Source organism: Ranitomeya variabilis, chromosome 2, assembly GCF_051348905.1.
Source record: "Ranitomeya variabilis isolate aRanVar5 chromosome 2, aRanVar5.hap1, whole genome shotgun sequence".
NCBI lineage: Eukaryota > Metazoa > Chordata > Amphibia > Anura > Dendrobatidae > Ranitomeya > Ranitomeya variabilis.
In genome coordinates, this window is record NC_135233.1 from 1102267552 (window position 1) to 1102284435 (window position 16884).

Here is a 16884-nt window from a genome sequence, read left to right on the forward strand (position 1 = left end):
ATAGAGCAGGTTGTTTCACATTTAGCTAGTGAAAAAACATTAGTTAGAATGCTATACATGTTGTGGTGCAGTGACCAATATTACAGCCAGGGGGCGCTGTGTGTGCGCTTCAAGATGCGCTTGGAGGCATAATGGCGATGAGAGAAAGTCCGGCAGGATTATAAATGGCCGGTATGTGTGTCGCAGAGGAGGTCACTCTGCGCTGTCAATCTGCAGTTAAGTTGGTGTGCTGGGACCTGTAGTCCCACAAGTAGTGTGTATTTATAATGGGAGATTGGCAGGGCTAGTCATGAGAGATGGGAGGGTCAGACTAGCCACACACACCCACACTCCCACCCTGGGAGTGGTTACAGGTATGTAATGTGACCAGGGTGTGGGTCACAGGTGCCTGGGAGGTTCCTGTGTATGGAGCTGTGAGGTTCCTGTGCAAGGTCCTGGACGGTCGGTGTTGGAGACTCCTGGTATTGGAGAAGTCCTGCAAGCACCTGAGACCATGGACCTGATGTACGGTCAGTGTTGGAGGCTCTTGGGATTGCAGTCGTCCTGGAAGCACTGGGAGACCGTCGACCTGAATGGTCAATGTGGTGAGGACCATGGGACTGACTGGTTGTCAGCATGAGGAGTCGTACTCCTGAAAGGTAACCCCGGACAAGGGGATTATATTATACAGCAGAGAAGGCTATCTGCTGCATGAACGGACTGTGGGTCGTGATAACCTTATGAGATGTAATGCAATGGACTGTACGTCATGTGGTTTATGATGTGTAATAAGCCAAAATAGACTGTTATGTGTGAGATATCGTGCCTGAAGTGCTTGAATCCTATGCCAAGCGAGTATTCCCCAGAATCCCCAACACACTCAGGTAGCGTATCACCACATTTGGTGTTTCGAATGCGGGCAACGGTCCAAGAAGCACATGTTGCAGCTCTGGCTGATCTGAGCCAGAGGAGTAAACAGTCTGAGGACCGTGTGTAACAGACAGGAGTCTGTGCTATGCTCACTGGGTCAGTGAGAGACTGTGAAGTTTTTTTTTCTCAAGTCACGAAGTTTGCTGTGGCTCGGTGGGGTCACGAAGTTTGCTGTGGCTCGGCGGGGTCACGAAGGTGACAATCGGCTTGCTGTGGATCGGCGGCTCCACGAAGTTGACAAGCGGCTCGTGATTGCCAGCAAGAGCTGGTGAAGAGTTGAAGGGAAAAAAAAAAACAAAAAACCATTTTTTTTTTGTTTGCAGACTCTTAAAGGGCCAGAGTCACATTGGTGTACTGTGTGAACTGGGGCCTGAAAGTACTGTGGGGAGTCTACGGGGTGTACCCCAGGGAAGGAGTGGTGTCCCTAAAGGGTAGTGTCCCAAAAATGGTGCGGAAAACCCAAAAAGGGATGGTTGCCCAAAAGGGGGCGGAGTCCCAAAAAGAGGCGTTAGTGAATGCATCATCAAACTGTTGCCTGGGGCAATTGTACTATGTGTGTCCAATCTGCCCTATGAACTACCCACCCGGCAAGAGGTTACGTGGATGTGTACTAGAATTGAACGCAGACGTAGAAGAGATATATGGTCTGGTCGATTCGGGGAGTTCGGTGACGCTAGTAAGGGCTGTAGAGCATAAATTTGTAATATCTGAAAGGAAGATTGAGGTCACATGCATCCATGGGGACACTAAGATTTATTCAGTGGCCTGGGTGCAACTCGAGACGGTCAGGGGCCATACAAGTCTGGAGGCCGCCATAGTTCCTAACCTACCTTGTCCGGTCATAGTAGGCCGGGACTGTAAGTTGTTCTCGGATTTGTGGAAGGAAGGTGTTCCTCTACAACAGGAGGATGGAAGTCTCTCTGTTGTTGCAGTGGCATATGCTAAGTCGGAAATACATCCCAGAATTGACGGGTCAGACATCGGGGTGACCAGTGTGAAGGGTTCGTCTGCCCAACTTACCGACATGATGTCACCTGACGTGTACCCCAAAATGACTGACAGTGATGTGGGAAATGAAACCTGTGAAGCTGACACCCTATTAGAAAGGAACTTGAGAGTTCACTATACTGTGGGGTGTGACACAGACTCAGGGGGTGACTGTGACATGTCCTTGTCAGTAGCAACCGCTAGGACTGGGTACAATGATATGCTGACAGGAACACTGACACAGCGGAACGAAAGTGCTCAACAAGGTGACGTCAAGATGACAGGGACAGGTGCCAACAAAAATAATGTCCTTGAGATAAAAGACACTTTGTCCTTGACAAAACTCAGCACTGAAGTAGCCGAGGAAGTGGGAAATGCAAAACTGTCCCACGGTGGTGGTAGGGCTCCAACAGCTGGTATCCCAGTTGGAGAACAACTCCAAAATAAAATAGAGAGCCTGCAGGAGAAGCTGTCTAATTCGACCGCTATCACCCGACAACTACAGAATAAAGTTGACAAGCTGACCAAGGAAATGTGCACATGGAAAGAGCAAGTCGACAGCTTCGCCAGGTAGAAGCGCACGTACAAAGCTTGGAAAAAGAGTGTGAAAGGGTCTGTCAACAGCTGGCAAAGGAAAGTTTGAAGGTGGCGAGTATGGAAGTCGCCAACTCTGCGCAGCTGGATCAGGTGCGTTACCTGGAGTCCGAGCTCTCAGCAGTCAAGGCCCAGCTGGTAGCGAAGGAAGCACAGCGGTTCCAGGAAGTCGCTAATGGATTATCTCGTGAGAAGGAAATGGTGGCAGATTTACAGGCCGAATTAAAAACACTAAAAGGGCATCTGGAACAAGAAAGGCCCTGAGACAAATGGCGGTGAACAGGTTCGTTGAGCTGGAGAAGGACGTCTCTGAGCTCAGAGGTCACCTGACAGCGTTGCACAGTGCGAATAAGGTTTTAGGCGGAAATGTGGTAGTGCTCCGAGAAGCAGTCAGAGGTCTTCTGCCAGAGGAGAAGTTACAGGTCAGAGACGTACAGCAGCCATGCCCAAGTGATAACAAGGCAGAGCTGCAGATGTCCATCTTGGCAAGGAATGTTGAGAAGTGTGAAGTGGAGGAAGAATAATTGGCGCTAAAAGCAGAACAAGACAGTTGTCCGGTCGCGGCAGATGTCTTGATGGAAAGGTCCGAGATAAAACGGGAGCCGCCCGTCCATGAAGAGAATGAGACCCCGCTATTCAAGTGTGTGATGGATGTACCCGAAGAGGTGCAGGAAGCCTGTACCGGTGAAGGTGTGCATGAGGCCTTTAAGAAGGGGATCGAAGCGAATAGTGTGAACTGGGCCCCAGAGACGAAACAGTTGGTGATACTCTCGACTAAGGAAGTCACAGTGAAGCGGGTGGCTATCCTGAAGGATATGCACCTACAATGTCTTCGCATGAAACAAATGATCCTGTTGAGGAACAAGGAAGCAGCTCGACGTTTGGAGCATGCCAGGAAAGCGCAAAGTCGGCTGGGCTTTCTGGAAGACGTCGTTTAAGTACCCAGAAGCCTGGTGGGGAAAAACATTGGTAGGTTTGGAAAAGTGATGCAGGACCTGGTGAATAGATCCGGTGTGGCAAGAGTCAGGATTCCAGATGTTGGCGAAGTCCAGGTAACTGGTGAAGACGAGATGGTTCCATTTGTTGTAATTGGCTCAGTAAATAGCCTCAGGAACATTCGAATGCTTCTTGAATACCGGGTGACGTATCTAAAGGAGATAGAGCAGCTAAGACTGGAATGTCTGAAGATTAATAAACAGCTGCAAAATATAAGATGGCGACCACTTCCAACCCAGGGTATGGAGATACGAAAAGGTACCCTAAAGAATAGAAAAGTTCAAAGTAGTGACTCCTCTGTTAGCTCGAGGCTGAGTGACCGAGGTGGGAGACCTGGTAGCAGACGTAGTAGCGACGGGTCAGACTCAGACCAAACAGTCAGCTCGACTGTAAGTGGGTTGACCAAAAAGGGTCTGCTGACACAGACAGGTGGTGACTCAAGGGTTGAAGCCCAAGGCCGACAAACTGACCGCTGGGGGCAGGGGAGGCCTATCAAAGGTGACGCGGGTTCCCGGTATCGGAACCACGGGTTTATTTCATGTGTCCACCCCAATAGGGTTGAACAAAGGGGGGAGGTATGTGGTGCAGTGACCAATATTACAGCCAGGGGGCGCTGTGTGTGCACTTCAAGATGCGCTTGGAGGCATAATGGCGATGAGAGAAAGTCCGGTAGGATTATAAATGGCCGGTATGTGTGTCGCAGAGGAGGTCACTCTGCGCTGTCAATCTGCAGTTAAGTTGGTGTGCTGGGACCTGTAGTCCCACAAGTAGTGTGTATTTATAATGGGAGATTGGCAGGGCTAGTCATGAGAGATGGGAGGGTCAGACTAGCCACACACACCCACACTCCCACCCTGGGAGTGGTTACAGGTATGTAATGTGACCAGGGTGTGGGTCACAGGTGCCTGGGAGGTTCCTGTGTATGGAGCTGTGAGGTTCCTGTGCAAGGTCCTGGACGGTCGGTGTTGGAGACTCCTGGTATTGGAGAAGTCCTGCAAGCACCTGAGACCGTGGACCTGATGTACGGTCAGTGTTGGAGGCTCTTGGGATTGCAGTCGTCCTGGAAGCACTGGGAGACCGTCGACCTGAATGGTCAATGTGGTGAGGACCATGGGACTGACTGGTTGTCAGCATGAGGAGTCGTACTCCTGAAAGGTAACCCCGGACAAGGGGATTATATTATACAGCAGAGAAGGCTATCTGCTGCATGAACGGACTGTGGGTCGTGATAACCTTATGAGATGTAATGCAATGGACTGTACGTCATGTGGTTTATGATGTGTAATAAACCAAAGTAGACTGTTATGTGTGAGATATCGTGCCTGAAGTGCTTGAATCCTATGCCAAGTGAGTATTCCCCAACATACTCAGGTAGCGTATCACCACATTGTGCATGGAGCACAATAGAAGCAGTGCACAACACACTTGTAGGACATCTGCCCTGCTGGCCTTGTCTGTGGAACTCGTTAATGGCAAAAAAAAATGCTAGAATGTCAATTTCACTGCCAAACTGGATAGTAGCTAGCTAAACTATCTGACTGCTAAACAACAGCCTAACTAACTAGCTAAAATCTTGCTGCTAACAGTGCCAGCTTCAGGAGCAGCGTTTTGGCGCAGTTACAGTGTCAACATGGTGCTAAAACAAGATGTCCGCAATTTTATGGAGAGGGACATGTGATTTCAGCAGCCAATAACACAAGCCGTTGTGTCAGGATATTGTGGATGTTTCCTGCTCCCTGATTGGCTAGCCCCAATGTTCACACATAAAGTTATGAAAAAAAAAAGACTGTTTACAATAACGCCGCACCTCTGAGCTCTGGAAACCTCCTCCCCCTCATCAAACACGTGCCAAACGCTCATGATCCACCACCATTATCGTTGCTAAAGTGCTGAAAATACTTTTGTGACAACGAAAATATTTTTCCTCACTTTTACTTATTGTTACTGATTTTGTCCGATGTTATAAAGTTTTGCTCGTGTTTCCGATCATGAATCCGAATGTGTCATATTTGTGCTGAATTTATGTTTGGCGATCGATTTCCGAACAAATTCGCTCATCACTAGTTGTGATATATGGTCTTGTCATAGTGTGGCAGTATTTGATCCTTATATGTGGGATTATTGGGTCACTATGGTTGTGGTAATATGTTGTCTGTTCATGTTCTGACAGTATTTGTCCCTTGTATGTGGTTTTATTCTGTTATTGTGTGGTAGGAATATATGTTCTGGTCATGGTGTGGTGGCATTTTTTCCTTATATATGACATTATTCGTCCACTATGTGGTGGTAATATGTAGTCTGGTCATGATGTGACAGTATTTGTCCCTTGTATGAGGTAATATTAGGTCATTATGTGGTCTGGTCATGGTGTGGTAGTATTTGTTCCTTGTATGTGTTATTATTCGGTCACTATGTGGTGGTAATATGTGGTGCAGCCATGTTGTGATGGTATTTGTTCCTTGTATGTGGTATTATTTGTTCACTTTGTGGTAGTGATATGTGGTCTGGTCATGGTGTGGTGGTATTTTTCCCTTGTATGTGGTATTATTCGGTCACAGTGTGGTGGTAATATGTGATCTGGTCATGGTGTGGTGGTATTTGTCCCTTGTATGCGGTATTATTCGGTAACTATGTGGTGGTAAACTGTGGTATGGTCTTGGTGTGGCAGTATTAATCTCTTGTATGTGATATTGTTGGTCCTAGTATAGTGAATTTGCTCAGTAATATATGACCATTGTGTGGAGGTATTTATCTCTTTGTATGGTGTATTATTGATATATTACTTTTAGCATGGCAGATTTTTTCAATATGTTGATGTTTGTTATTTTGTAAATGTGTTACTACTATTTAGATGTTTTACATTGACCTAGATCTTATTGCCATGTTTTCCATGAGATTCATATATTTTATCTGTAGTCTTTTTATGGAGAAGGTGAGGAGGGGACGAACACAAATTTTTATAGGATTAAAAATGCTACTAGGGCTCGAACATCTGATCAACATGCTTGTGAGGCCTAGGTCCAAATTTTATACCAGGGCTCTTAGACTAGCTATGCTACAGGGTGTATCCAGGCTTCCTACCTAAGAAATTTGGACATTGGATAAAGTGAAGCACAAGTAAAACAAGAGTGATTTAAAGATTTGAATTCAAGTGATTTTATTGATTTAGCTAGTTACAAAAAAAAAAATAAGATAATAAGCATTACGACCATCTATGAGCCATTTTTCATGAAATGTCAGGAAAAAGTGTGCAGCATTATTGCGTAAATATTTGCAAAAACTAAAAAAATGCAAATCTGGTATTTTTTTTATAATTTGTATATAGGAATGCAAAGCATCAACGTAATCTGATGATCCAGATTAATCCTTGTAGCATTTCTTATCTCTTACGCCATTGTTAAAGCATTTAATGCAGTTATTACCACTGCAGCGATGTAAATGGATTTTTGCATCAAGTGCTTCCCAGTTTTTCCAAACTTCCTCTTCCGGTTTCTTCTTATCCTTTTCAAACACTTTGGTGTAAGCGAAGGCCCGGCTGTTGGACCCGGGAAAGTTGACTTTGTTGAGTTTGTCGATGATGTTGTACTTTCCCTTTGGATCAGTACAGGTCTGCACGCAAGGGGAGTTCAGGGAGAAGAACACGACACAACCAGCGGCGGGGGTCTTCTTCAGTAGCTTGCTGATGGGGGATTCTGTAGAACCAGGAAGAGTATTTAACAGGCGAGATTCAGCATGAATGTCAAATTTTTTGTTTTTCTCAAAGGATGCAGCCACCATTTGATTTCCCTGATAGATTTCTTTCTTCTCCACTTTACCCCGGATGCCAGCAGAAACATCCACTTTCAGAGCCTTGTCAATATCTTGGGTTTGTAAACCTTTGTTGCACTCGTTGTCTGCAAACTTGACAAAGTAGGCATACTGCATCTCCAAACCCCTAGATGACAGAAGAGAAGAAAATGACCAAACGTTGATTGAGGGATACAACTTTAACGACTCCAAGACTTCTCCCGAATATCCCCCATCCCCTGGAATTCTGTGCCCCAACACATCCAACTATCAACCACATTCGGATCCTTCAGACGGAACCTGAAAACCCACCTCTTCAAGAAAGCCTACAGCCTGCACTGACCCCGCTGCCTCCTCACCACTACCGGAGCTACCGCCTCACCAACACCGGAGCTGCTGCAACCCTCATGCTGCTATTGTTATTGATTACAGTATTTAGAAAGCATGGAGAGGGAGGGGGGTCCCTCTCCTCTCCGATCAGTACCTCCATGATGTCATCACGAGGGCCCAAACATTGCCATGGTGACCTGGGGTCATCATGATGACATCGGGGTCACCACACTAGCAAACTTGTTAGAGCATGGTCTAAGGGCCTTGTGTCAGTGCAGCATTGACAGTTATAAAGCATTGAAATCAGAGGCAAGAAAATGAAAGTCTCATAGAAGCACTAAGTAAAAAAAAGAAAAATTAAGCAAAAAAAGTCAAAATATTTTTTTTTTATATCACAAATAAATGTGCATTTTTTGTAAAAATAAAACAAAAAGTACACATTGGTATTGTGGCATCTGTAACAGCCTGCCCTATCAAACTATCAAACTAGTTAACCCCTTGAGTGAACACCGTAAAGAAAATAAATAAATGGGGCAAAAACTATTTCCATAAAATAGTTTTAAATGTGTAAAAGCACTATGTGGTGAAATATGTGTGTATGTATATATATATATATATATATATATATGTGTGTGTGTGTGTGCAGTGGACTATCTATAGATTTATTGGTCACTGGCAATAATTTAACTTCTGTCTTGAAAGCTGCAGGTCGCACCCAGGTGTTAATATGTAGTTCCCTGAGACAAGTTGGCTTTTGTCTCCAATCTAATAATAATAATAATAATAATAATAATAATTTTATTTATATAGCGCCAACATATTCCGCAGCGCTTTACAACTTATAGAGGGGACTTATACAGACAACAGACATTACAGCATAACAGAAATCACAGTTCAAAACAGATACCAGGAGGAATGAGGGCCCTGCTGCTCGCAAGCTTACAATCTATGAGGAAAAGGGGAGACACAAGAGGTGGATGGTAACAATTGCTTTAGTTATTTGGACCAGCCATAGTGTAAGGCTCGGGTGTTCATGTAAAGCTGCATGAACCAGTTAACTGCCTAAGTATGTAACAGTACAGACACAGAGGCTATTAACTGCATAAAGTGTATGAGAACATGATGGAGGAACGTGATTATGTTGTTGTTTTTTTATTAATCTCATCAGGGGGTCGTGCTAGGACCAAGAAGAAAGGGAACATTTGACACCTCCTAGCTCTTGGAAGAGAGATGTTAATTATGGATTGATAGTATCTATGTGTGAGAACTTTTACACAGGGTGTCTCAAGAGAAAATAATATATTCATTAGTAGCGCGGCCACGGGCCAATCAAAAAACCAGACATTATGATATTAACCTGAGGGGCTGGTCTAGAAACCTGACCTCCAGACCAAAGCTATAAGTTCAGCCTGTATACAGAGAATAATGTTCACATGTGAGGGCAGTGGGAGACGCTGATGTGTTCCACCAACTCCATTCACCTCCCCTCAGGGAGCAGAAAGCAAGCTACCAGTTAGATGATTTCTGTAAGTTTCTCCTGTTTATTTTTATACTGTTTTGCATAAGTTGTATGTCTTTTTATTATCATATTTTTATACCTTTTTCTTATTGTAAGCACTGATCCTTTTTGTATTAAAGTATAAAACTTTGGAACTTTTAGTTTTATTTTATTCTCTTCGTATTTTTAATTTTTTAAAAATCTTTTTTACTCTTTACTGTTCTTGTTAGCCCTCTTGTGGGACTTGAAGATGCGATCATCCGATTTCTTTAGCTATTTACAGCGATACCTGAAAAATGCTGAAAAGACTGAACATATCCCAAGAAAAGGGGTTTTACAATAGAAATACACACGATCAAAGAATCCATAGCCTAAGGTGTGTGTTGTGATTTCTGCTCTTGGGCTCCCTCCGGTGGTTGTTGGTGGTAGTGCAGTTGTCTTGGGGTTGTAATCCGGGCAGGTGTTTCTGCTGATTGCAGCTCTATTAGGTATTTAGGTGTGCAGGATCCATGAGTCCATGCCAGTTGTCCATTGTACTTGGAGGGATTGCATCTCTCTCTGGCTCCTCATGCCCTGTGTTGTGAATTCCATTCTTGGGCTCCCTCCGGTGGTTGTGAATGGCACTTTTGCGAATTCTGCCCTTGGGCTCCCTCTGGTGGTTTCAAGTGGAACTGCTGCTCCTTGGGTTTAGCATTAGCAGCTGTTTCCACTGATCGTCTCTCCTGGCTTTGCTATTTAACCTGGCTCTGGTCTTCAGTCCGTGCCAGCTGTCAATGTTTCTGGGTTGGATTCAGATCTCTCCTTGGATTTCTCTGATGACCTGTCCATTTCAGAAAAAGATAAGTTCTTGCTAGTTCTTTTGGTTGTCCATTTGCTGTGGACTTAATCGCTCAGCTCATGTTATGTCTCTTTTTGTCCAGCTTGTCAGTATGATTTATTCAGTCTAGCTGGAAGCTCTGGGGAAGCAGATTTGCCCTCCACACCGTGAGTCGGTGTGGAGATTATTTTTGTAAACTCTGCGTGGACGTTTAGTTTTTAATACTGACCGCACAGTATCCTTTCCTGTTCTGTCTATCTAGATTAGTAGTGGCCTCCTTTGCTAAAATCTGTTTTCATTTCAGTGTATGTCATTTCCCTCTCCACTCACAGTCAATATTTGTGGGGGGCTATCTTTCCTTTTGGGGTTTTTCTCTGAGGCAAGATAGCTTTCTGTTTCCATCTTTAGGGGTAGTTAGTTCTCAGGCTGTGACGAGGTGTCTAGGGAGTGACAGGAACATCCCACGGCTACTTCTAGTGTTGGTGTTAGGATTAGGAACTGCGGTCAGTACAGATACCACCTCCTCAGAGCTTGTCCCATTTTGCTCCTTAACCACCAGGTCATAACAGTACAGCTGGCCAGCAATGTGTTGAATGCATCTCAAAAGAGGGAAAAAAAAGTTCTGAGCCATTTTTTTTTTCTTTGCAGTCTGTTTGGTCTTTTTTTTCCCCCTTAATCTCTGGGTGGTTCAGGATTCTGGTGCTGACATGGATGTTCAGGGTTTGTTATCTCGTGTGGATCAACTCACTGCAAGGGTACAGAGTACCCAAGATTATGTTGTTCAGACTCCGGTTTTAGAAACTAGAATTCCTACTCCTGATTTGTTTTTTGGGGATAGATCCAAGTTTTTGAATTTTAAAAATAACTGCAGATTGTTTTTTGCTTTGAGACCCCGTTCCTCTGTTGACCCCATTCAGCAGGTGAAGATTGTTATTTCTCTGCTGCGTGGAGACCCGCAGGACTGGGCATTCTCCCTTGAGTCAGGGAATCCTGCATTGCTCAATGTAGACACATTTTTTCAAGCGCTTGGATTGCTGTATGACAAACCTAATTCTGTGGATCAGGCAGAAAAAACCTTGCTGGCTCTGTGTCAGGGTCAGGAAGCGGCAGAAGTATACTGCCAGAAATGTAGAAAGTGGTCTGTGCTCACAAAATGGAATGAGTATGCCCTTGCAGCAATTTTCAGAAAGGGTCTTTCTGAAGCCCTTAAAGATGTTATGGCGGGGTTCCCCACGCCTGCTGGTTTGAACAAATCAATGTCTTTGGCCATTCAGATTGATCGGCGCCTGCGCCAGCGCAAGGTGGTGCACCATATGGCGTTGTCCTCTGAGCAGAGTCCTGAGCCTATGCAATGTGATAGGATTTTGACTAGAGCAGAACGGCAGGAATTCAGACGTCAGAATAGGCTGTGTTTTTACTGTGGTGATTCTGCTCATGCTATTTCTGATTGCCCTAAGCGTACTAAGAGGGTCGCTATAGCAAACTAGGAGAGACAAGAGTGGACCCTCTGGACCGTGGGGAGCCCTACCCCTGGGCGAGCGACCTAGGAGATAATGACAACTATACAGGGACCGCAAGGAGCAAGCCCAGAGGTCACTTACCCACGGTGAGATACCAGTAGGGACGGCTCCAGGAAGAGAGATAAACGAAGGCAGGATACTGGGGAAGAATACGGGAAGCAGCTAGAGAGCCTGGAGGACCGGGAGGCAGGAACGGAGCGGAGCAGAGGGAAGGAAAATAAAACAAAGACCATAGGTAAACTACAGGAATAGACGAACAGGGACTGCAGGTAACAACAAGGAGGAAACGGAGTGAACCAGAGAGAACCGGAAGGTAGCACGGTAAGGCACAGAGTACAGGCACTGAGCAGGGAATACGAAGGGCCAAACGTAATAGCAAATGTGCTAAAACAATCAGGCACCAGGAAGCAGGAAGAACTACCTTTTATAGGAGGAGCAGGAACAGGATTGGATGGAAAAGAACATGTGACTTCAGGAGGAGGTAGCAGAGACGCTGGGTCTGCGTCCTAGAGGGAAGCTAGAGCGCCTGCGCAGAGAAAGAACACCTGCAGAGGAGCGTGCAGACCGGGACGTAGCAGCGGTGGAGTGAGGACGCAGGAGCGCAGCGCTGGAGCGGTGAGAACGGCGACGCTGGAGCGTAGCGGTGGATGTAATAGTACCCCCCTTCTTATACCCCCCTTTACGAAGAGTAGCAAAAAACCTATTAAGAATACGAGGAGCATCAATGTTCTCCAAGGGCTCCCAGGACCTCTCCTCCGGACCAAAACCCTTCCAGTCCACCAGAAAAAACTCTTTTCCCCGAACCTTTTTAACAGCCAAAATGTCCTTAACCTCAAAAATGTTGTCCGTGCTGGCTAGTTGAGAAGAGGAACAAGAGGGAGAATGAAAACGGTTAAAGACGGCTGGTTTGAGAAGAGAGACATGAAACGTATTGGGTATACGGAGCGAAGCAGGCAATTTCAGCTTGTAGGCGACATCGTTGACTCGACGTAGAATCTCAAAAGGACCGATGAACCGTGGACCAAGCTTGTAGGAAGGAATCTTGAGTCTGATGAATTTTGAAGAAAGCCAAACTTTGTCACCAGGAGAGAAAGGAGGAGAATCTAAACGCCTCTTGTCTGCTTGTCTCTTCATTCTAGAAGAAGCTAGATTTAAGGTCCCTTTGACCTCACTCCAGATGGAAGAAAAGTTGAGAGCCGTAGAGTCAGCAGCTGGAACACCAGAGGCAGGAGAAACCGGTAGGGGAACACTCGGATGCCGTCCAAAAACAACAAAAAATGGAGACTTTGCGGAGGACTCGCTGGAATGGTTGTTATAGGCAAACTCCGCCCAAGGAAGTAGTTCTACCCAGTCATTATGGTGAGCATTAGAAAAATGCCGAAGATAAGCAGCCAAGGTTTGGTTGGCACGTTCTGCTTGACCGTTAGTTTGAGGGTGATACGAGGAAGAGAAGTCCAGATTCACCTTTAAAAGCTTGCACAAAGCTCTCCAGAAGCGGGAAGTAAATTGAACCCCTCTGTCTGACACGATGTGCTGAGGAAGACCATGGAATTTGAATATGTTAAGAATAAAAATGTTAGCCAACTCAGGAGCTGAAGGTAAACCGGATAATGGAATGAAGTGAGCCATCTTAGAGAATCTGTCCACAACGACGAGGATGACCGTGCAGGCGGAAGAGCAAGGTAGATCGGTGATGAAATCCATTGCGATGTGTTGCCAAGGTGCGGACGGAACAGGAAGAGGAAGGAGATTTCCATGCGGTAGTCGCCTTGGTACCTTGTTTCTGGCACAAGAAGGACAAGAGGCTACGAAGTCCTTTACGTCTTGACGTAAAGTAGGCCACCAATAGTAACGTGAAATGAGAAGAAAAGTCTTTCTAATACCGGCATGACCAGCCAATTTGGAAGAATGGCCCCAAGATAAGACCCTCTTAGTGTCTTCATCCAAGACAAGAGTTTTACCCGGTGGAGGTTGGAACATCCGTAAAGGGGCTACGGTGACCATCTTAGTAGGGTCAATGATGTAAGCTGGCTCCTCCACGGTATCAGACGATTGGAAGGACCTGGACAGGGCGTCAGCTCTTATGTTTTTGTTGCCGGGCCGAAAACGAAGTTCGAACTCAAAGCGAGCAAAGAACAAGGACCATCTAGCTTGACGTGGATTCAATCTTTGCGCAGTCTGTAGGTAAGTAAGATTCTTGTGATCGGAGAAGATTACAAACGGGTGCACCGAGCCCTCCAGTAGATATCTCCACTCGCCTAGGGCCAATTTGATGGCCAGCAATTCTCGATCTCCAATTGTGTAATTTCGTTCAGAGGGTGAAAAGGCTTTTGAGAAGAAGCCGCACGGTGCCGTTAGACCCTCAGGAGTCTTTTGTGAGAGCACAGCTCCAGCCCCGGTAGAGGAGGCGTCAACTTCCAGAATAAAAGGCTTGTTCACCTCCGGGTGATGCAAGACTGGGGCAGAAGAAAAAGATTTCTTGAGAAGAACAAAGGACTTCTCGGCCTCAGGAGACCAATCCTTGGAGCAGGAACCTTTGCGAGTGAGAGAAGAGAGAGGACGAATCATGGAGGAGAAATGTGGGATGAATTGCCTGTAGTAATTGGCGAATCCGATGAAGCGTTGAATGGCTTTCACTCCGCAGGGCCGTGGCCAGTTAATAATGGCATTCACCTTCTCAGGGTCCATCTTAAGGCCGGAGTCGGAGACAATGTATCCAAGGAAAGGTAGTGAGGTTTGCTCGAACAAGCACTTCTCTATCTTGGCATACAAGTGGTTTTCTCTTAGGCGTTGCAAGACCTCGCGAACACTCCTGCGATGTGACGGAAGATCAGAAGAAAAAATAAGGATATCATCCAAATAAACCAAAACACAAGAGTACAGAAGATCCCGGAACACATCGTTGACGAACTCTTGGAAAACCGCAGGAGCGTTGCAGAGACCGAAAGGCATGACTAAATACTCGTAGTGTCCATCCCGGGTGTTAAAAGCTGTTTTCCACTCATCGCCAGAGCGGATCCGGACCAAATTGTAAGCGCCTCGTAAATCCAACTTAGTAAAAATACGAGCGCCACGGAGGCGATCGAAGAGCTCCGGTATAAGGGGCAGAGGATACCGATTCTTAATCGTGATGCTGTTCAAACCCCGATAGTCTATACAAGGTCTTAAGGAACCGTCCTTCTTCTTCACAAAGAAGAACCCTGCTCCAGCAGGGGAGGAGGATTTCCGGATGAATCCTTTAGCTAGGTTCTCTTGTATGTACTCAGACATAGATTTGGTCTCAGCTGCAGAAAGCGGGTAAGTTCTTCCCCTAGGTGGAGAACAGCCGGGAAGAAGCTCCACAGGACAATCGTAAGAACGATGGGGAGGAAGATTCTCAGCCTCTCGTTTATTGAAGACGTCAGCGTAAGACCAGTAAGGAGAAGGTAATCCGTCAGGAACTTCAGCAGGCTGGGCACGAGAAACCGGACATACAGACCGAAGGCAACGATCATGGCACGAAGGGCCCCACCGAAGTACGTCTCCAGTGCGCCAATTCAGTGTGGGCTCATGTAGTCGAAGCCAAGGGAGGCCCAGCAGGAAGGCGTAGGAAAGGTTAGGCAGAACATAAAAAGCGATCTTCTCGCGATGAAGGGCCCCAATTTGTATCTCCACCTCTTCAGTGACGAGGGAAATTGCATCTTGTAAAGGTCTTCCATCCACAGAGGCGATTAGACGGGGAGTGTCCAAAGAGATTACTGGTACGCGAAGCCTCCGAACTGCCTCAAGACTGATAAAATTGCCTGCCGCTCCAGAATCCACATACGCCACCTCGGAAGATTGATGCTGGTTAGAGAAAAAAGGAATGGAAAGAGTCAAAGGTTGAGAGGAAACGCGGGCACCTAGGGAGGCCTCTCTTACCAGTCCTAGGCGGAAGAGTTTTCCGGTCTGTCAGGGCAACTGCGGAGTAAATGGGTAGCACTACCACAATAGAAGCAGAGGCCCTGGGTGCGCCTCTCTTTGCGGCGTTGTTCCGCCATTTTAACTCGATCCACTTGCATAGGTTCAGAGGTTGGAACAATAGAGGGAACAGAAACGGGAGCACGAGAAATACTAGACTGACGGAAGGTAGCGGAGACAGGCATAGATCTCCTCTCTCGAGCAGACTCCCGCGAACGCTCCTGGAAGCGGAGGTCGATCCGAGTGGCGAGAGAGATAAGGTCCTCCAGGGTAGTTGGAGTGTCACGACCGGCGAGCTCGTCTTTAATACGGCTGGACAGGCCTCGCCAGAAAGCACCCACAAGAGCCTCATTGTTCCACCCTAACTCCGAGGCCAAAGTACGAAAGCGGATGGCATATTGTCCAACGGAAGAAGAACCCTGACGCAGATTAAAGAGAGACTCGGTCGTAGAGGCTAAACGTCCGGGCTCATCGAAAACTTTCCGAAAGGTCTCAAGAAAGTCCTCCAGATGGCTGACAACGGGATCGTCACGCTCCCATAAGGGGTTCACCCAAGCTAATGCCTCTCCCTCAAGATGAGACACTATGAACGCCACTCTCGCCCGATCTGATGGATACTGAAGTGGGAGAAGCTCGAAGTGGAGGCGGCATTGATTTAAAAACCCCCTACAAAGTTTTGGATCGCCAGAGTACCTGGGAGGTTTACCCAAACGAGGGGGAGGGTGAGCGGTAGACGGAGGACTGGAGTCAGAGGAAGAGGCTTGTGTGACCACAGCTGGGGCAGACTGGAGATTAAACAAACGGTCATCAATAGAGGCCATATAACTCAGCATGCGGGATTGGGTATCGCGTTGCTGGGCAAGTTCTTGTTGGAGACTAACTAACTGGGCGGCGTTAACTGGGTCTGAAGTCTGTATCGAGGTAAGGCGGGACTCCATAGACTTCATAAAAGCCATTATGCACCGTTGGTTTTCACGCAAATGGGCTAGCTCTTTCTGGGCCGAGAAAGGGGTACCCGCGGGGTCCATGGCCTGATTGTACTATAGCAAACTAGGAGAGACAAGAGTGGACCCTCTGGACCGTGGGGAGCCCTACCCCTGGGCGAGCGACCTAGGAGATAACGACCCCTATACAGGGACCGCAAGGAGCAAGCCCAGAGGTCACTTACCCACGGTGAGATACCAGTAGGGACGGCTCCAGGAAGAGAGATAAACGAAGGCAGGATACTGGGGAAGAATACGGGAAGCAGCTAGAGAGCCTGGAGGACCGGGAGGCAGGAACGGAGCGGAGCAGAGGGAAGGAAAATAAAACAAAGACCATAGGTAAACTACAGGAATAGACGAACAGGGACTGCAGGTAACAACAAGGAGGAAATGGAGTGAACCAGAGAGAACCGGAAGGTAGCACGGTAAGGCACAGAGTACAGGCACTGAGCAGGGAATACGAAGGGCCAAACGTAATAGCAAATGTGCTAAAACAATCAGGCACCAGGAAGCAGGAAGAACTAC

At 46.7% G+C, this 16884-nt stretch overlaps 1 protein-coding gene across 1 annotated transcript in view; it reads right to left on the reverse strand.

The window, feature by feature from the left end:
• Window positions 1-6618: 6618 nt before the first annotated feature.
• The window catches only part of LOC143810241 (uncharacterized), a 61892-nt gene continuing 51626 nt past the window's right edge, over window positions 6619-16884 (reverse strand). The window contains exon 3 of the mRNA XM_077293108.1: window positions 6619-7420. Within this exon, the coding sequence (XP_077149223.1) occupies window positions 6847-7420 (574 nt within the window). The 3' untranslated portion in view covers window positions 6619-6846. The remainder of the gene's footprint in view (window positions 7421-16884) is intronic.